General features: G+C 37.1%; 1 protein-coding gene across 4 annotated transcripts; it reads left to right on the top strand.

The window, feature by feature from the left end:
• Positions 1-459: 459 nt before the first annotated feature.
• On the top strand, positions 460-17,228 carry LOC126380511 (uncharacterized). Of its 4 annotated transcripts, none has more exons than XM_050029972.1 (12): positions 461-677; positions 1,161-1,368; positions 2,034-2,100; positions 2,192-2,271; positions 3,846-3,912; positions 4,004-4,083; positions 5,490-5,571; positions 6,671-6,830; positions 6,911-6,970; positions 10,892-11,015; positions 11,089-11,463; positions 11,914-17,228. In XM_050029972.1, the coding sequence occupies exons 1-12, from the start codon at positions 675-677 to the stop codon at positions 12,090-12,092; spliced, it is 1,485 nt and encodes a 494-aa protein (XP_049885929.1). In that variant the 5' UTR covers positions 461-674; the 3' UTR covers positions 12,093-17,228. The 4 variants fall into 4 exon arrangements, with proteins under 4 accessions (XP_049885926.1, XP_049885928.1, XP_049885929.1 ...); XM_050029968.1 differs by having other exon boundaries at positions 771-1,368; XM_050029969.1 differs by lacking the exons at positions 2,192-2,271; positions 3,846-3,912 and having other exon boundaries at positions 460-677; positions 771-1,368.
• Positions 17,229-21,177: the final 3,949 nt, after the last annotated feature.

The raw sequence follows: 21,177 nt of genomic DNA, 5'->3' as shown, positions 1-21,177 counted from the left end.
GACAAAGACCTTGTATATGAAATGTCAATTCTAAGATCCGCTATTGGCTTTTTGGCGGGAAGCGGAAACGGGACAGTTGCTTTCTTCATTGAATAATCTAAATAATTAATAGGAAGTGGTGTTTTGTGGTTAATGATCGCATTAAGTTAGTCGGAAGACATTCGCGAGTGTTATTATATTGGAGTATTCAGTAAACAAAGTGTATCTGCCTATTTTCGCTTCGTGTCAGGAAGCCGCTTCATAACTTAAAAGTTTATGCGGACTTTTGAGTTAATTCGTTTGGGGTTCGGAGTAGGAGTCTACTCCGAGGGTGGGGGCTTAGGTTTCATCATCATCACCTTTCATCATTTCATTAATCATCAAGAAAAAAAATACGTCAGACATGGCTGTATGGGCATAGTTCCCTTTGCCTTACCCTTCGGGGAAAACCAAAACAAGAAAAAAAAAATAGATCCGCCATTTTGTTTATTTGTGCCTTTCATTGTGATGTGAGCGTCATCATAAAATCCTTTCTAATAGTAGTTGCGTGTGCTGTTGGTAAAGGTGGTTATTTTTTGAAACTTGCATTGTAAGCAATATTATAGAATGCTGGCAAGGGGGCTAGACAGATGTTAAAAGTTAAATTTCGTACGACAATCGGTGGCGGTGCTTTACGAAACAGTTACAGGTGATTCATGGTAAGTTGCCTTTACACATGTTAAATTTGGTATTTCAATTTGTTAACCCCGGAATGTAAGACTGTTATCGTAAATTTTTATCTTTGTTGTCAGTTCATGAGTACAAAAAATAATGAACAAAATGGCCGCCAGCCGCCATTACCAAATCATCCGCCGCCACCTTCGGATCCGCGGACCGGCAACGTGTCTGACCAAGAGATACCAATCTGTCGAAAATATGTTTGGGGTACCTGTGCTAAGGGCACGACGTGCAGATTTCGCCATGAGTTAGATCTCGAAGAAATGAAAAATATTCTTAAATTCTGTCATGACTTCCAAAATAAACAAGGATGTACTAGACCCGATTGTACATATCTGCATGCGTCGAGAGAGGAGGAAAATTTGTTCCTAACCACTGGTCAACTGCCTCGTGTATTGGCCGAGCGTTATGCAGCTATGTCAGAAGCCAACAACAGCATGCCGAATTTTGAGGGTGTACCCCAGATGATGGTGTACGTCACGCAACCGCCGCCGCCACCGCCGCCGCCTACGCCGGTGTTGGCCGCGGCTGCAGCGCCTCCTCCGCTGCCACCTCAGCCGATGCCAGCATTCCCGCCAATACAGCAACCGCCTCCACCCCCACCACCACCACCACCACCACCACCAACAGTACCACCTACTACGGTCGTGCAAACGCCGCCGGTATTTTCTGGTAAATGTTTTTTAATATTGTAAAAATTATTTATAACTACCCTTTATAAAACACATCTTATTATTTAAAAATATAAGTAAGGCATATATTTTATATTTACAATTGTTAATTATATGTAAGTTCCTGTCGCAAAGAAGAAGAAGAATGCATAGGTGAAGATGGGTTCAGTTTAACATGCAAAGCATGTACCACATCTTTATTATTACCGAAGATAAAGATGATGGCTTGTTAACATAACCTCAAAACAAAACTAATAATAATGTCTGTCCTAGGGTTTCCCGTGCGTTTATTTTGAGACTAATATGTTTATAACACATAGACTCATTTTAGATATTTTTGATGAATAGATGCTGTAATTTGGACTTAAATAAAAACTTGTATGGGCGCTCGCCATTCGCCTTTAAGTGGTATGTACTAGTGATGTAACAAATATCGTATTTTTATGAATATTTCTTATGTCACTACTATGTACTTTTCTATCTTCGTACTTGACCAGCATCTAGCTTCTACATAAGGTTTTACTTTAGAGTAAGTAAACCATTCACATAAGATTTTAGGAGGGTATAGGCAAGAAGTTAGCTGGTATTATACATTCTTATGAACAACACAAAAATTGATTTATAGTTGTTAACAAACTATCATTGTGCTCTTCGGTTTTATTTCAGGTCCACTTCCACCAAACACACCTGTGATATTTCCCATGAATCAGCCTCCCCAGACACTGCTATCCATGTAAGATTTAGTTACTATTTATTACTAAACATTTATATTATGAAACAATTGCTAAACTAATAAATGTTCTCTTTCATTATTATCTGAATAGATTTGATGCTAGTAGACCCCCACCACAACTGCCTGCTCAAGCAAAAATTGGTGCAGTGAAAAGAAGATTGGACTGTGAAGGTAAGAAAGTTTTATTTATATTTTTTAGAATGAAAATAGTACTTCTTATAAAAACTGTTAAAAGTCCATATCTGCTTTTATTAAATTGACAAATTATTTAATTTTGCTCCGCGCCCAGCGAAAAATAACTAAGTCGAGTTATTATTGTTCTATCATTAAAATATATAACAACTTTAGACATAATGAAAAAATCTCCGCTATAATTAATTTTGTTTTAATATTTTGAGAGCATTAGAAATTTCCATTAGCGAATCAATCAATAATAACCTTCTGAAGGTGTCACATATTATTATTGATATATATTTAATTATAAATTTTATTCATTGTAAAATCAGAAAAGAAGATTTATTTTTAAATGAAAAATTGTGTTTGAACTTTGTATTGTTATGTAGTTCTAAATTAATGTTAATAGGTATGCGATTTCCGTGTAGTCTTTGTTATTGTGTTTGTGCATCTTTTGCAAGGATAATTTTCCCATTACAAGACACAAGTAACTTTCACAAAATACTATTAAAAAGCTGAAACTTGCCATACCATTTTTTTTTACTGATTTATTGATAGATTCCTGAACATTTATATACAATTTGCATAACCTCTTAATCTCTGTGGGGTAGATAGATCTAAGAGTACTGCAAAAACTTACAGAAGATTTTTGTATTGTCTTAAAACAAAAATAATTTACTGTATAGTGTGACAGGTAACCCTATTAGGTTATATACTTGGCCGAACGCGTTCAGCTGTTGATCTTCCCCAGAATGTCGTAAGAAACCGACTGTGGGATGGTGTCCGCTGAGAAAAAGTCCGCTGACTGGAGGTTTCATTGCAGCTTGATTGTAGCTGAAGTAAGGATGTCAGAAGTATTTTTTTTGTTTTGTTGAACAGAATAAATACAGATCTAAAAGTTAATACCAATTTATACTTCATCAGACTTAACTTTGGTAAATATCCCGCTGGCTGGAGGTCGGTTAGAAAACTTTGTATTTCCGTTTTTTTAACGGAACAAATTCTGTTTTCAGCATAATTCAGTAGAACAAATCCAGATCTAATTCTCTGCATCACTCTTATGTCTCCCAGACAGGGTATCCCGCTGAGTGTAGACACATCTTTATTATTACTAAAGATAAAGATGATGACTTGTTAACATAACCTCAAAACAAAACTAATAATAATGTCTGTCCTAGGGTTTCCCGTGCGTTTATTTTAAGACTAATATGTTTATAACACATAGACTCATTTTAGATAGTTTTGATGAATAGATGCTGTAATTTGGACTTAAATAAAAACTTGTATGGGCGCTCGCCATTCGCCTTTCAGTGGTATGTACTAGTGATGTAACTAATATCGTATTTTTATGAATATTTCTTATGTCACTACTATGTACTTTTCTATCTTCGTACTTGACCAGCATCTAGCTTCTACATAAGGTTTTACTTTAGAGTAAGTAAACCATTCACATAAGATTTTAGGAGGGTATAGGCAAGAAGTTAGCTGGTATTATACATTCTTATGAACAACACAAAAATTGATTTATAGTTGTTAAAAAACTATCATTGTGCTCTTCGGTTTTATTTCAGGTCCACCTCTACCAAACACACCTGTGATATTTCCCATGAATCAGCCTCCCCAGACACTGCTACCCATGTAAGATTTAGTTACTATTTATTACTAAACATTTATATTATGAAACAATTGCTAAACTAATAAATGTTCTCTTTCATTATTATCTGAATAGATTTGATGCTAGTAGACCCCCACCACAACTGCCTGCTCAAGCAAAAAATGGTGCAGTGAAAAGAAGATTGGACTGTGAAGGTAAGAAAGTTTTATTTATATTTTTTAGAATGAAAATAGTACTTCTTATAAAAACTGTTAAAAGTCTATATCTGCTTTTATTAAATTGACGATTTATTTAATTTTGCTCCGCGCCCAGCGAAAAAAAACTAAGTCGAGTTATTATTGTTCTATCATTAAAATATATAACTTTAGACATAATGAAAAAATCTCCGCTATAATTAATTTTGTTTTAATATTTTGAGAGCATTAGAAATTTCCATTAGCGAATCAATCAATAATAACCTTCTGAAGGTGTCACATATTATTATTGATATATATTTAATTATAAATTTTATTCATTGTAAAATCAGAAAAGAAGATTTATTTTTAAATGACAAATTGTGTTTGAACTTTGTATTGTTATGTAGTTCTAAATTAATGTTAATAGGTATGCGATTTCCGTGTAGTCTATGTTATTGTGTTTGTGCATCTTTTGCAAGGATAATTTTCCCATTACAAGACACAAGTAACTTTCACAAAATACTATTAAAAAGCTGAAACTTGCCATACCATTTTTTTTTACTGATTTATTGATAGATTCCTGAACATTTATATACAATTTGCATAACCTCTTAATCTCTGTGGGGTAGATAAATCTAAGAGTACTGCAAAAACTTACAGAAGATTTTTGTATTGTCTTAAAACAAAAATAATTTACTGTATAGTGACAGGTAACCCTATTAGGTTATATACTTGGCCGAACGCGTTCAGCTGTTGATCTTCCCCAGAATGTCGTAAGAAACCGACTGTGGGATGGTGTCCATTTTAACACGGTGGGCCAAAACATGCGCAATGTGCTGATTACGTGTTACTTTAAGACACACCATATCCATCCAAAAGTGGTTGCATGTTGTCTTTTGATTACTTATTTCTCTGCCTACCCCAATTACGGACTTTAGTTTATGTATGTATGATGTACCAGCAGGTGTATCACGTCCGTTAGTTACTTGACTTGATGACTAGCAACATGGAACAAAGATTTCGCGCAGCACATTTATGTACCAAAAATTTAATTAATATTGACTCTTAATTTTAAAGATTTTTTATACATTGTCAACAACCAGGATACAAGACACCTTATTCACTAACCCAACATGCTTAGTCTTATTGGGTGTATACTTGTGTCGTGTATTGGGGTACATAATGAATAATTATATAAGTAACAATCACAATAAATTATCGCGAAAGTAAGAAGAACATGTCATAGTTATTCTATTTTAACAATGAGATATAATTTTATTTCAACACCATTATTATATTCATTTTGATGCGCAAGGAAATCACGACAGTATGGCACGGAAATCGTGGTAATATATCTGAAACTGCTGTACATTTAAGATGGCTAATGTTGTGTTTGGCTTGGCGCTGATTGGTTTTGTTCTCAGCTGGTCCCAGCAAAATAAGGAAACCTGACGTGCACAAAGTTGGCGAGAGTCCCTGCGAAAACTGTATCCAGCGGGAATTAAGGTTTGCAATATCGCAATTTGTCCTTACATTGTCTGCATGGTAAAACATAATGGTTTTTAAAACCAGAATAGTTCAAAAATAAAACTGGCAGAAATTCTTAATTATGGTCTGAGGGATGAATGAATGTATGAAAATTTGCGAGTGTTATTTGCGGTGATAGAAATTGCGAATTTTTAAAGGGCGCTTTTAATAGAGTTAGTATAAAAAGAAACGTACATTGTAACTACTTAAAGTACAATGAAAATCTAAAATAGAAAAAATAATGCTGTGCGAAATGAGACGAAAAATGCCACAATCAAAAGTTATGCTGCCATTATGAATATAAACCTATACTTTTTTGTTGTTTTATGTTGGTATTCAGATTTCAAGTATCTGTTTCGTATTTATTAAAGGTAGATGTTTCAAAACATACACTGGTGTATGAGATTTCAGCATTTAATAAATGGTGTCGAGGGTATTGCGCGGCGACTTAATATTGGCGGCGGCCATGTGGAGCCTTGCGGCCTCGTAGCGACCCCATCTTATGTTGCGACGTTCTCTCGTTCGCTAAAATATTTTTACTACTTAATCAATTTTCTTACAATACTCATACTCTTTACTAACCATATGCCAGATATTCACAAAATACAAAATGTTTTTCTTGAGCTGAGCCCTTGCTGTACAGGGCCAAATTATCCCAAGAAATTGTTATCTTCAGGGATTCTTATTTTTTTCCACCATAAATGTGGACTGATTTTTATTAGTAATTTTGTGCATGCACACACAGATATTATTTATAATTATCTTTATTTATGTATCAGAATAAGTCCGCTACAATTGCAAATTGGAAATAATCTTCTTAATTGTCAATAATTAAGTATTGTCTTCGCAATGTCCCTAAATTATCTTTACTTGTATCGATATAATGTGACCAAGTGCCTGTAAATCTTTAGCTTTCATGTAATATATATCGCATCAAAGTGTTGAATTTGTGCAGTGTTACTTTTGAACACTGTTTGCTTAATTAAGAGCTTTGTTTTATCACAACAAATAAACTAGACGCCCAAACACATAGAATGCGTATATGTATCCAAAAAATAATGTTATGTCTTCTTTTTAGGATTGATAGCTACAAGCAGGAGTTGGATAAGATGCTTTTCGAGTTGAAGTACCAAAGTCTATTGTATAAGAAAAAATTGAAGGAGTATGAAAATGGAAAGGACATCCTTAGAGCACTAGTCACCCCAGAGTTATTCAGAATACTGGACGAATATATTGAGGTTTCTATCAACTGGTTATAATAATCAATAATTACTTTTTATTATTTTCTGATAAATTAATTAAATTAATGTTATTACAGGGAGGACCGCCGCAAGTACAAGACATCTTGGCTCAGTTTAGCCAGAACCCATTTGTGTCGGTAAGAAACTTAAGTAATTGCTTGGTAGTTTTAATTTTGGGGTTCTACATACTTCACATGGCTGGTAAATTTGTCTGTTCCCATTGTTGGCACTTGTCAAGTCATTAGGGTGGAAGCTTTCAGGGGGCTTGAAAACTCTGGTAATGGCTTTGTTACTAGCCCAAAACCTCCACCAGTCCGCAATAAATCAGCAGCATGGTGTAGTGTGCTACGTACTGTCTCTGGTATATTGTGAAGAGGCTTGTGCCTACTTGTGGGACATTTATAGGCTGTGTATGTAATATTCGTACAAGGTGGTAGCCTAAAGGAGGCCCTAAGTCTAACGAGTCCATACTGAAACATTAGACAGAAGGGCTCAATGGCCCCAATTCCTGCAGACCCCTCCTATTTTTTTATATTTGCCAGGGTTATTCATTTTAAAATTAACAGTTGTCAATCACTCGTCCCTTTCCTTTTCGCGTGCACGCGTGCACACTGAGGACCGACGAGAAGCTTACCGAGTTGGAAGAAGCTATCAGCAAGTTACACTGGGATGTCTTAGGGTTGTCTGAAGTCCGAAGAAAGGGCTAGGACACGATAACTTTGGACTCCGGTAACTTGCTGTACTTTCAGGAGGGGGAACAACTGTCCATGGGTGGTGTCGGGTTTATCGTCCACAAGTCCCTAGTCAACAACGTGTTGACCATCGGTAGTGTTTCGAACAGGGTAGCGTACCTGGTACTCAGAATATCATCGCGATATTCGCTGACTGTCATCCAGGTATACGCTCCGACCTCGGGACACCATGATGACGAAGTGGAGACTATGTATGAGGAGATTTCTAAAGCCATGCATAGCCATAAAAGCCACTACACGATTGTGATGGGGGACTTTAATGCACGGTTGGGGAAGCGTTGCAGTAACGAGCTGAGAGTGGGGCAATCTGGATTTGGGGACCGGAACACCAGAGGCCAGATGCTGGCGGACTTTATGGAGAAGGAGAACATCTATATGATGAACTCCTTCTTCAGGAAACCCGCGACCCGCAAATGGACCTGGATGAGTCCCAGTGGCAGGTATAAAAATGAGATCGATTTTATCATGCCAACGAAAAAGCACATATTCAATGATGTCTCTGTGATCAATGCCGTTAAGACGGGAAGCGATCACCGCATGGTAAGAGGCACATTGAATATCAATATCAAGCTAGAAAGATCGCGACTGATAAAATCCATGCTCCGACCGGTGCCAGCCCAGATCCAAAACCCCGAGCGCTTTCAGCTCGAGCTTCAAAATCGTTTCGATTACCTTGAGAACTGCGCAGACGTGGACGATATAAACGACCTGATGGTGAATGCTGTCCGTACGGTAGGCTCTAAACACTTTGGAACCCGTCGTACTAAAACGCAGAAACTCTCCGCACACAAACTCGAACTCATGGATAGGAGACACGAAATGAGGCTGCAGGACTCAGCGGATGTCTTACGTTATAGACAGCTTAATAGACAGATCTCGAAGTCTTTGACGAGCGACCTTCGCCAATTTAATACTACACGTATTAAAGAGGCTATAGAGCGGAAAAAGGGCTCCAAGGTGTTCGCAAAAGATCTGTCTATTGGGCAAAGTCAACTAGTGAGACTGAAAACTGAGGACGGCAGAATCATTTCGTCGTCTCCCGAAATCCTGAGGGAGATTGAGAGTTTCTATAGACAGCTATATTCCACGAAAACATCAGGCGAAAGCATGGCTCGAGACCCTCGAGCCAAGCTTACCCGACACTACACTGAAGATATCCCTGACGTCAGCCTGTACGAGATTAGGATGGCCCTCAAACAACTCAAAAACAACAAAGCGGCAGGAGATGACGGAATTACAGCAGGACTTCTGAGAGCGGGCGGAAAGCCAATACTTAAAGTCCTCCAGAGGCTCTTCAATTCCGTCATATTTCAGGGCAAAACGCCGAGGGCATGGAGCGGAAGCGAGGTGATCTTCTTCTTCAAGAAAGGTGATAAAGCCCTACTGAAGAACTACAGACCTATCTCGCTTCTGAGCCATGTCTACAAGTTGTTTTCGAGGGTTATTACGAATCGTCTCGCTTGCAGGTTTGACGACTTCCAGCCTCCCGAGCAAGCCGGTTTCCGAAAAGGCTTTAGCACCATAGACCACATCCATACGCTGCGGCAGGTTATACAGAAGACCGAAGAGTATAATCTGCCACTTTGCTTGGCGTTTGTGGACTATGAGAAAGCCTTTGATTCGATCGAGACCTGGGCGGTGTTGCAGTCTCTTCAGAGGTGCCAAGTGGACCATAGGTACATCGAAGTGCTAAGGGACCTCTACCAAAATGCCACTATGTCAGTTCGAGTACAGAACCAGAGCTCTAATCCGATCCAACTGCAGCGAGGAGTGAGACAGGGAGACGTCATCTCTCCGAAACTGTTCACTGCTGCATTGGAGGATGTTTTTAAGCTTCTGGACTGGAAAGGATTTGGCATCAACATCAACGGCGAGTACCTGACGCACCTTCGATTTGCCGATGATATAGTCCTAATGGCTGAGACCCTGGAAGACCTGAACACCATGCTCGAGCATCTCAGTAACGCATCCCAACGAGTGGGTCTTAGCATGAACATGGCAAAGACAAAAATTATGTCCAACGACCATGTCGCACCCACTCCAGTTCAGGTTGGGAACGTTACACTCGAAGTTGTAGACCAGTACATTTACCTAGGACAAATAATCCAGTTACGTAAGTCCAACTTTGTAGAAAGAGATCTCTCGTCGGATCCAACTCGGATGGGCAGCGTTCGGGAAGCTGCGGAATATCTTCTCGTTCAAAATACCTCAGTGTCTCAAGACGAAAGTCTTTGACCAGTGCGTGTTGCCAGTGATGACCTACGGCAGTGAGACGTGGCCGCTTACTATGGGTCTCGTGAGGAGGCTCGGTGTCGCTCAGCGGGCAATGGAGAGAGCTATGCTCGGTATTTCCCTGCTGGATCGAATCAGAAATGAGGAGATCCGCAGGAGAACTAAAGTCACCGACATAGCTCGGAGAATTGCAAAGCTGAAGTGGCAGTGGGCAGGACACATAGCGAGGAGAACCGATGGCCGCTGGGGCGGAAGGGTTCTGGAATGGCGACCACGTGTCGGACGACGCTCAGTGGGTAGGCCCGCTACAAGGTGGACCGACGATCTAGTGAAGGTCGCGGGAAGCCGTTGGATGCGGGCAGCGCGGGACCGATCGTCGTGGATATCCTTGGGGGAGGCCTATGCCCAGCAGTGGGCGTCGTACGGCTGATGATGAATTTGATTAGAATTAAAATCAATTCTTAGGTTTGCCAAGGTTTTTGTTCATTAAGATTTTTTCTACTCCATGAAGTTTTTTGATGCTGTAGCTATAATTTTAATCATTAGAGTTTTTTTGAGCTTATTAATTATTGTAGCATAGTAGCATAGCGTCAATACAGTAATGTAATGGTACGACGGTGCACTGTCATGCATTTTTTCCTAGGACGTCTATTTCACCAGAAAAAAGTGATTATTACATTCGATCTGGTACTTTGAAAAGAAATTAAAACTTCAATTTCCAGTTTTATTAGTACTCTATTCTAGAATATTCTCGAAAAACCGTTGTAAAAGTGACAAATTGTACCCACAGCATGAAAAAACTGAATGGACTAGAAAAAACTAAAAATTGAAATAAGTCGAAAAGTTTCGACCCTAAGGATTTTATATAGATAATCATATATACAACTTTCATTAGAACCATTATTTACGGCGCATATGGTTATAATGTCCCCCCTTCTTTTGCTTCTCCCCCTCATGGGGCTTAAAATTAGCCGGCAGTGGGTGTATATACTCTACTACATCCTTGCCTACACATTCGGGGAAACAGGCGTGATGCTATATATATTATTATAATATATATTATCCTTGTTTTAGGCGCTGTCACCTTCTCTCCTTTTGGACGACACTTTTTCATTGTCTTCAATTTCAAGAATCGCCAATCCTCTTAATCATAATTCATCAGATCTACTGCACACTCTCCTCGATGCATTGCGCAGCTGTAAGTATTTTTATATTAGAGAAACTGATCATTTTTAACTATAACAACTAAAGCAAATTTGATTTGATTTCAGCTGATAGAGAACCTCGATCTAGCGACGTTTTAAATAACGACACCAGGACTAACAATTCCAACGCGGTAAATATAGCAGTAAATGGGTTTAGTCGTTTTACCAATGGACAGAAGGCTGGAAGTTCCTCAACCATATCCACGGGGAACTCGAGTCGATACATGACTTCAATGAACTCTCCTAGTCGGTCGTGCCCCAGTGCTCCTGGTCCAAGTGGTTTAATGACAAGCGGCAGCCAGAGCTTGGCGCCGGCCCCGCCGCCGCCAGCCGTAGTGCCCACGCCGGCACCTGCTCCCACTCCCGCGCCTGCTCCTGCGTCTGTCTTTCCGGCGACCCGCCCGTTCTACACTTCTACCTTTCCTGCTCCAGCTCCGCCAAGTAAGTACTTTCATGATTAAGAAATGTTAAAATATACAGGGTGTTAGTGACATCGTAACTAAAACTTTGAGGGATGAGTCAGACCATGATTCTGAGTCGATATCAAGTGGATTTTTCCGTCGAAAAATCATGTATTTTTTTTAGTTTTTTAAAAACGAATATTGAGGGGGATGATTCAGACCATGATTCTGAGTTGATATCAAGTGGAATTTCCTGTCAAAAAATTCATGAATTATGTGTTTTTTTTTTAATTATTTTCCTATTCGTATGAATAAAATTTTTGCGACGGAAAATTCCACTTGATATCAACTCAGAATCATGGTCTGAATCATCCCTCAAAGTTTTCGTTACGATGTCACTAACACCCTGTATAAATTAATTTACGATAACACGAAGGTATTCTAAAAAAAAATCTGCTACGAACACTGAAGAATGTTATTACTATTGTAGGCTCACCAATGCCGAGCATGCGGTACAATCCTCCGCAAAGAGTCGGCGCACCTGGGGCCCCTCCAATGGGAGCGCGGCCTACTCCGTCCTCCATTGGGCCTCCAATGCCGCCTAATTATAACAATTTCATGATGGGGAGGTACCCACATCCACCACATTTTTATCCTCCATATCAATAACATTTAAGAGGTATGTTATGATTCAAGTAGTATAAGAAGGAATCATTTGACGAAGCTGCAGCGGCGAATTAATACAAAATGTTGTTTACTACGTAGTTCTGTCACACAAGCTATATTCGAGCGTAGGCATAGTGCGAATGGCATGTGTGATGTTACCCAAGGTGGACCAATAGCTTAAAGATGAAATTTTAATTGTTAAGACTAATTGATGAGGCTGACCTAGTTCGATTTCAGAAGACTGTTTGATATCACATAAAATTGATTTATATAATTGAGAGTTCCTAATATTCTTAAGACTGAATCGTGATATATTTAGATAGGGTTTTTACCTACCTCGGACTTTTAAAAATATATAAGACTGATCCTATATTTTTACATCAAATTAAGTGTAGGCTCTATACTTTTATAAAGAACAATGTTACTTTTACATATTTATATATAATGTTACTATTTGCTTTTTACATGACAAGTCAAAATAAGCCCGTGATCCTTCCATCATGGAAAACTTTTATGTGTTAACAAGTGTTTTGTCATAGTCACATGAAAAAGATTAGAGAAGATAGAATAGAATAACTTTATTCCCAAAACAGTGAAGGTTACAAAAGCACAAAATAGATAGATAAAATAGATAGTACAAAATATGATTTATTTTTTATAAAATTTACATTAGTTTCAATGTTAATATAAATAACGGTCAATTTTTTTTTATTTGTACTTAATTAATCGTGAACGTCACGACCGCCTATGTAGTATCACATATCTTAATAAAATATATGCAGAAAGATTGTACGCGTGTTCTCAAAGCTTTTAAGTACAAATCTTCGTAATATTAGCTCATCTTTGCTCAAAATGCGTACAATCTTTCTGCTTATATTTTATTAAGATATGTGATACTACATTCCTATGTATTGTGAAGTGTATTGTGTGAATCATTTAACAGAAGTGCCATAACTTTAGAGATGAGTTTACTAGGACTTAGATTTTAATTAAGCTCTAATCTACGGTCTCAATTGCGCCGTAAGGTTAGTTCTACAATTATTCCAGTATTTTTATAACTTTATACTTGAGAAAGATATACGACACAAATATACAGCAAATCATAATAAGTGATTTAGTACCCTCAACTTATTTTTTAAAGTATATAACATTGGTCGAATGTTAATACTTAGTCAAAATGGTCTCAACAAATATATTACCTCACTAGTGTTACGTTGTATTACAAATAAAATAGTTTAGTACCAAAAATAATTTAATTATTAGTAATGGCAAGTATTGAACTAATATTTGTCATAATCAGAATTATGAATTATGTGATATTAGCTGTGTAGCGAATTTATAAATGTTATATATTTTAATTCGGGGGCGAAAGTACGTTGGCACCTAAACTGTTCAACCAACTTTGGGCCGATTAGTCTTTATAGCATTCGGTCAGATAGCGTCGATTCGTAGAATTAAGGTTTCGAAATGTGTTTTTCCTAAATATGTTGTTCATACACAATTTTGCTATTACATTGATTTATAATTTAAATTAATTTATCAGTTTATTGAAAAACCGCCCTTATGCTTCTGTTAGACAATCTGGGACTACTAATGTGCATGACCGTGTAGTGGGCATACTCCGCTGTCCTCGCCGTGTGTCTACACTCAGCGGGATCCCCTGTCTGGGAGACATAAGAGTGATGCAGAGAATTAGATCTGAATTTGTTCTACTGAATTATCCTGAAAACAGAATTTGTTCCGTTAAAAAAACGGAAATACAAAGTTTTCTAACCGACCTCCAGCCAGCGGGATATTTCCCAAAGTTAAGTCTGATGAAGTATAAATTGGTATTAACTTTTAGATCTGTATTTATTCTGTTCAACAAAACCAAAAAACTACTTCTGACGTCCTTACTTCAGCTACAATCAAGCTGCAATGAAACCTCCAGTCAGCGGACTTTTTCTCTCAATGACATTCTTTTGTAACTTTTACACTAAGATAATAAAAATTAACCTATTTACGACTATAATTTCACTTAAATTACCTATTCGTACATCTAGTGCTTAAATTAAGAAGTATAGAATTTGAAAGATATTATGTGGGTAGAATATAAAAAAAAACTATGTATCAGGTACAAATTGAAGCTGTGAGAGAAAAAGTCCGCTGACTGGAGGTTTCATTGCAGCTTGATTATAGCTGAAGTAAGGACGTCAGAAGTAGTTTTTTTGTTTTGTTGAACAGAATAAATACAGATCTAAAAGTTAATACCAATTTATACTTCATCAGACTTAAATTTGGGAAATATCCCGCTAGCTGGAGGTCGGTTAGAAAACTTTGTATTTCCGTTTTTTTAACGGAACAAATTCTGTTTTCAGGATAATTCAGTAGAACAAATTCAGATCTAATTCTCTGCATCACTCTTATGTCTCCCAGACAGGGGATCCCGCTGAGTGTAGACACACGTCCTCGCCGACCATCGTTGTATGATCGCTTGCGAACTGTTGTATTGCGCTCGCTGGTAATAAATAGCCTGTAATTGCTGAAGTGTTCAGTGACACTTTTTTGTCTGCGACCAAATAGTTAAATGCCACTTGCGGCAAATCTACAATAAGTCACGTCAGAAAAAAATCTTCTCAATGATATTAGGATAAAATTGGTAATTATCACATTAAATCTGAACAGCAAGTATATTATTTTTGGGGAACGTAGCCTGGATAGTCCCTCATTGGTAGACGCACTGCTGTCGCCTAAAAAAGCAAGACATAAGGCAGATAATTATTTTCTTTGAAACAAATGTTCCCAAATTTCTAAGCATCAAAAATTTTATTAGCTTACAATGTCCTCAATATGTAATGAAGTGTTAACTATTTAAAATGTAACTGTTAATTGTATCTATGATAAAAATAAATAAATAAAGAGAATATGTAATGAGCCTAACACGGATTTATCTTCGGATGTATAGTTACCTCAGATACTTATGTAAATTAAACCGTATGAAACTTTAGGGCGTACATAATCAATATTTATGTTACTGTCAATATCTTTGTTTGCTGTTGTTTTTTTGTGAAGAATCATAAAATGTATTCACACTTAACGGTGGCACAATATTTAAATAATATTTATCATTTACGCATTTTTTTTGTGGTAGGATACCGATGTATGCCTCTTATTTTTACATGGACATGCACTCCAAAGTGTTATTTTCAAATAATATTTTGCTTTTTTTGTTATATAGTATATAATATCCGTCCTTTTCCTACGTGTTGACATCTGTGGAGGTTCGTGTTGCTCTATGGTTGAAATTTATGTTAGGTACCAGTGACTAGACGCCATCTGCCGAGATCAATTGACCCGAGGATGAAAAGATAAAAACTAAATAAACATATTTTAAAGAAATGTTCATAATCATATCATTATCATCATATCATCTACCTTAGAATGACGTGATTCAATTCTTCTCGGCTCCCCACCTTTACAATGAATATTCTGGTGCTTTTAGTAAAAACTAAACATTCCATGGTGCTACTTATAGAATATACAATTCAAGCGATTTGTTTCCAGTCTTTTAATGTTTTGTACCAAGTACAAATTTGACTCTTAGTATTGTTTTGTGATATTTTTGAATTTAAGAATGTTGTTTGTTTGTTCTCTGCTGTGCTGTTACTTTTTGTCTAGGTAGTGTAAAGGAAACATGCAAAGGTATAGGTAAATTTATTTTGCTTTTAAGTGCTGTTGTGTATTAAACAAAGATAGCTTAAATGTAAATTAGCATTGTTTCGTCAGCAAGTGCCACACTTGGAAATCATTCTTTATATACTCTTCATATTATCTTATTTGATTAGTACTTTACCAACTGATATGGGGCAACGGCGTACCCAGACTGAAAGATAATTGTAGAAATATGACTTTAATATTCATCTGTTGCTTTCATTGGGAATTTAATTAATTAATGAATCCTAAAACAGCATATCTCAATTCCATTGGAGAAAAAAATAATATGAATGAACACTTAAAAATCCCAATAATTCATAATTTTGTCAAAAAATAAAACCTATCCATACGCAGAAAACGAAAGAGGGTGTAAACTACAGTTTCATTTACTACTATGGCGTCAATTGTCTATGACCAATATTTTAGCTTTTATTGGATTCTAAATATCTAGATTTCAAATTCATTTATTTTGATATAAAAATAAATATATCGAGGTTGAAAAATAAACGTAAGTGTATTAGTAGGGTCTAGTAATGCCGAATATAGTTTAGTAATGGAGAATAGTGCCAATTCCTGCCTCCTAATTTAGTTATGTTGTTTTTTTTATCTGCCGAAAAGGAAAGAGACACCCGTCCCTTTCCTAATCGATAGACTAAAAATGTATAGAAAGCTTTAATTTTAGGCAGAAATCTTATAACATGTTACACTCAGGAAGTTAGCGTAAAACCCGACAAAATTAACAGCTGTCAATCATCCGCCTCTTTCTTTTTCGGCAGATAAGATAATGGCAAGTATAACTTAAAATTAAATAACGAGGTGTCTGCAGGAATCAGCACCATTGAGGGTAACAAATACCAACGTAGCTCATAGTGCTGCAATTAACTTTGTCTGGGTACGGGTCCACGATTGTACTCTCATTTATATTTTTGTCAAATAGTACCAAAGAAATCGATTCTAATTATGCATGTTCTCTTTACCTAAGTTGTTTGTAATTAATTGATAATTGGTGAGTTTATAAAGCCCGTGCGTTGTGTTAAGCGTGGTAGCGCATGAGCTCAAAAGTACAACACAAGCTGTAGCAGGGTGTTATGTAACAGCTACAGCAACGTGTGGCGTGGCAAAGTCCCATTCTACTTGACGCTTTAGCGCTCACGCTCAAACTGGTCCCCCAGGCCCGCTTAACACAGCACACAGCTTTGAAGCTTTGCGTATATTTTAAGTGCATTTGAGAAAACGCTAATAATCTGTTTTCCACACTTCAAAGCCATGACTATTATCTTGCGATCAGTTCTTTAACGTGTATTCAATTCATTAATAAAAGAATCTCAATATTTTGTCTCGCACTATAGCGTTGACACGATCTTTAATAGGGGTGTGCGGAATAGATTAAATAAAACATAAGGTTAAAAGAATCATCTTGTGGACAATAAATGGAAATTATTTTGATTTATTCTTTTTCTGCAACCTTCTTACATTTGTAAATTGCCTTAGTTGCAACTGTTGCAACGAAGTGTTCGTTCAATATTTTTTGTCTTACGTATTTAATTATTTAAGAAGCTATGCAAATTTATTCCGAGAAATGTGAAACACGACGGGATTAAATGTCATCATGTTGGGATTACGTACAATGATTAAATAAGTGGCAGAGTATAAAACCTTAAAATGTTGTCATTATCACGTTAATCTATTTGTTCTGCTAGTATCTCAGTCGTCATTTGTTACTGTTCGTCTCTAGCAACTATGTTCATCTCGGAATGTGTGGTGACTGTTACAATATTTGCTTGTTCTGTATTTCTTACCTGTCATTATATAACAATTAAATATCTTTTGGACACTTAACGACAAGAGCATCGGTTGCAAGTTGTTTTTTGATGTGTTGTCCAACCCAGTTGAATATCCTGTGGCAAGATAAGCTGTCAACTGAATGTCTTTGATATTTGGCGTGTTTGTGTTATCCACACATGTTCGAATTTATATAATCACTGGTTTAGTTTTAGAAACACTTTCTCTTGCAATCTTGAGATTGATTTTATGTAATGCCGGATGAATTCTTTATGTAGGTATTTTCGAAAACGCTGAAGCGGATTCTATATATCCATTCCCATCTCGATATTATTTGAGTGTAATCATTCCAAACTTCTACCAAACTAAAAATAACGCTAAGTAGGTATTCGTGTTTTGTACCTATGACAAGTTGTCTTAAAGCTAGGGATTAGATGTCTTTAAGTTTAGGGATTCGGCGTGAGATTTTTGCGACGATATATTGTAAAACAGCCTTCGTGGTCTACTGTTTAGAGCATTAGGCTCAGTAAGTGGAGGTCCGGGATCGATCCTCAATGGGAACACTGTCGAAAATCATATTGAGACTGTCCTTTGTTTGGCTAGGACATTGCAGGCCGAGTCACCTGGTTGTCCGTAAAAGTAAGATAGTCCTTGCTTTGGAAGAAGGCACGTTAAGACGTGTGTCCCAGGCTACTAGCGCGGGTCTCTACCGACCCGCACTGGCGCAGCGTGGTGGAATATGCTCCATACCTCCTCCGGTAGACTGAAGGCAGGCCCCTGTGCCCAGCATTGGGAAGTATATAGCCTATTTTTTTATTTTATTTTGTAAAATGTAAACTATTGTTCAGGACCTAATTAAAGTAAGTACGTCCATATCAATATTTGGTAAAATACTTCTGCCTAGTCAAATAGACGAAGGCAAGTGAAGTAATTGAAATAATTGATCAAAACTGTTAGACTTTTTACAGACTGCTGAGCGACTACATTCCCGCATCGTATGCGAGGGTCAAACTTTTGACCCCTGGCTGTGTATCTTAAGTCTTACATCAACCAATATAAGGTAGTAGGGGGTTGCTATCTAATTAGAAAACATTATTCTCGCGACCGCTTCACGGCACTTCTTTAATTATAGTGAAGCTTTGTTTAAAATGTGACTGTTAAAATATCTTACAGAATGAAACCGTTTTACTTTTAGAAAATATTGATTAGATAGTGACTACCCTTTTAGCGAAAGTAAATGCTGTTAACTTTGCGAATAATAAAATTGCGAATTTGTTTTTATTGTGATTATTTTGTACTTAGCATAATATATATATTTGATAATTTTATATAGATACCATAAAGCGGAAATATAATTATTTTATGTATTTATCATATGCGATAATATGCCGTAGACTTTTGTATATATAATCCTTTTAATTGCTACTATGAGCATGCGAAAATTACTATGTAATTGGCGTTGGAGTAAACTACAATTTATGATATATTTCCTTTGCAGCTAGCCGTCGTTCCATGGCTTTCGGATGACAGCAAGTAGTGAGTGTGTGTGGTGGATGTGTTATAATATAAATTATAAACTTTGTGTTAAGCTAAGCTGTAAATTCGTAACATTTAAAAATAATTTGTATTGTATTAATAGTTTTGATAAGTTGTAGAATTTGCAAGATTTGTAATGTCTTTATTTTTTATCACTATGATAGTAACATAGATTTGTATAACAATTAAGATACATTTCATCCTCATAAATACTAGTATGTTTACGCATTTAATGCGACTATTTTCAGTATTTCAGAGTGTTGATTATTTACCTTCGTATACCACCAGCGAGCTACCAACCGCACAAATACGTATATATTTTTAAAACTATGTTATTTACAACCGTATGCTATAATCTAATACCAATTACGTACAAAAAGACTAGATTTTTTAACAAGATGTTTGTCTTACACATTGATTATGCGCCTTTTACGAAAACATGGTGACCTTTTTCACACCGCGAAACGTGTCCTAAATGTTTGTCTAGCTATTCTTATAGTCTTGATCGAATTAATTGTACCTTTGCGCCCTGACCTGACAACGCGACCGACGCTCACTATTCAGAGTTGCATCGATTAGCGTTATCATATCACATAAACGAATAAAAAGTATGAACAATAGTAGCTTTTAACTCATTCTTGTACGAATTCGACTCTTAGACGTACCTACGAATACTGATTTAATTCGTACAAAAACGCGTCTAAAGTGCACCGTCCTTAATAAAATAGTACTCTCTGGCGATATTGCTAATCTGTTCGACGTCGCACTGTTACGAACGTGGTGAGACTTGATGCATAGCGTCGTAACATAGACTCACGAAATAGCTCCTCCACGCGTTTTCGAAACGACCATCGATCTCTTTTCCTTGCCGATTTTGCAAGGAGATTCTGGCCTAAGCGCATGTATTCTTGGACATCCTATTTTGTATTTCCTCCCCATCAAGTTTGACCCTACGTCTTGTGTTATAATAACAACCTGAGTTTTTGCCTGTCCAACCTCAAAGCTTGTTGTGTTAAGCAGGTATTATGGGCACACCGAAGATTGGTTAGCCTTCTTCATTGGATGCCACTCCTACTTCCTGTTACACACACATTTATTAAAAATTGTACCTATACATAGCCACTAAAAAGCCTAAGTCAGCTGTCTGACTGTTGGCTGTTTAACTCAAATCATGTTAAGGGTTGAACCACACCTTGCAGCGCAGTACCCGTATTCGTACCACCTGTGCTGCAGCGTTGATGAAATCTTGCTGGTATCACTGGCGTGTGTATGAATGAGTGTGTAGTTAGTTCCCTTTTCATATACGCACTGTTTAATCAACACACTGAAAATATAACTGCTACCTGACATGTGGAAGAAGTTTTATTCAACACTAATTCAGAGAAAAGGATATAATATTTGCAGTTGCTCCCCAGAAAATGTCACTTTTATAGGGAAAGCAATAATATGTAAAAACAATATCTTCTGAAACTGAAACAGTTATACAGGGTGTTAGTGACATCGTACCGAATACTGAGAGGGATGATTTAGCTCATGATGCAGAGTTAATATCAAGTGGTTTTTTAAACGATTTTCTATTCCATACTTTTGCGATGGAAAATTCCACTTGATATTAACTCAAGAGTCGTGAGCTAAATCATCGACCTCAGTGTTCGTAATGAGGTCACTTACCCGTGCAAGTAAGTATAGGTAGCCGTACAGGTACGTACGGGTTTTAGTGACACCGCCTGAAAACAGGGTGATTCAGACCGTGATTCTGATATAATACGTTTATGTCTGATTCACATTCTTCCAGTCCATCGATTAACTCATATGCCGAGATACCAGACACAATAGATTTTACATGGTGTCTGGTCGAGATCTGCGTTCCGGCGTTCGAAAGGTTAAATCCAGCGCTGAAATGTTTTTGGAATAATGTGAATCTGCACTAGAACGAACGCATTCCAATCGCTGAACTCTTTTTGATTTACTACTGGAATAATGTGAATCAGGAATTAAGGGATGTACTATTGCTGAACAACAATACAATGGCCCCGACTCCTGCAGACACTCCTAATTTTATTTTAAGTTATACCCG

Source organism: Pectinophora gossypiella, chromosome Z (assembly GCF_024362695.1).
Source record: "Pectinophora gossypiella chromosome Z, ilPecGoss1.1, whole genome shotgun sequence".
Taxonomy (NCBI): Eukaryota; Metazoa; Arthropoda; class Insecta; order Lepidoptera; family Gelechiidae; genus Pectinophora; species Pectinophora gossypiella.
The sequence above is the reverse complement of the archived record's forward strand: the minus strand, read 5'-3'. Positions and strand labels throughout refer to the sequence as shown.

What these genes read in the sequence shown, in the direction of transcription:
- LOC126380511 (XM_050029968.1), top strand. An exon ending in AAGAAGATTGGACTGTGAAG is followed by an intron (nt 4,084 to 5,489) that starts GTAAGAAAGTTT and finishes TTTTGTTCTCAG; the next exon opens with CTGGTCCCAGCAAAATAAGG. An exon ending in GCCAGAACCCATTTGTGTCG is followed by an intron (nt 6,971 to 10,891) that starts GTAAGAAACTTA and finishes TCCTTGTTTTAG; the next exon opens with GCGCTGTCACCTTCTCTCCT.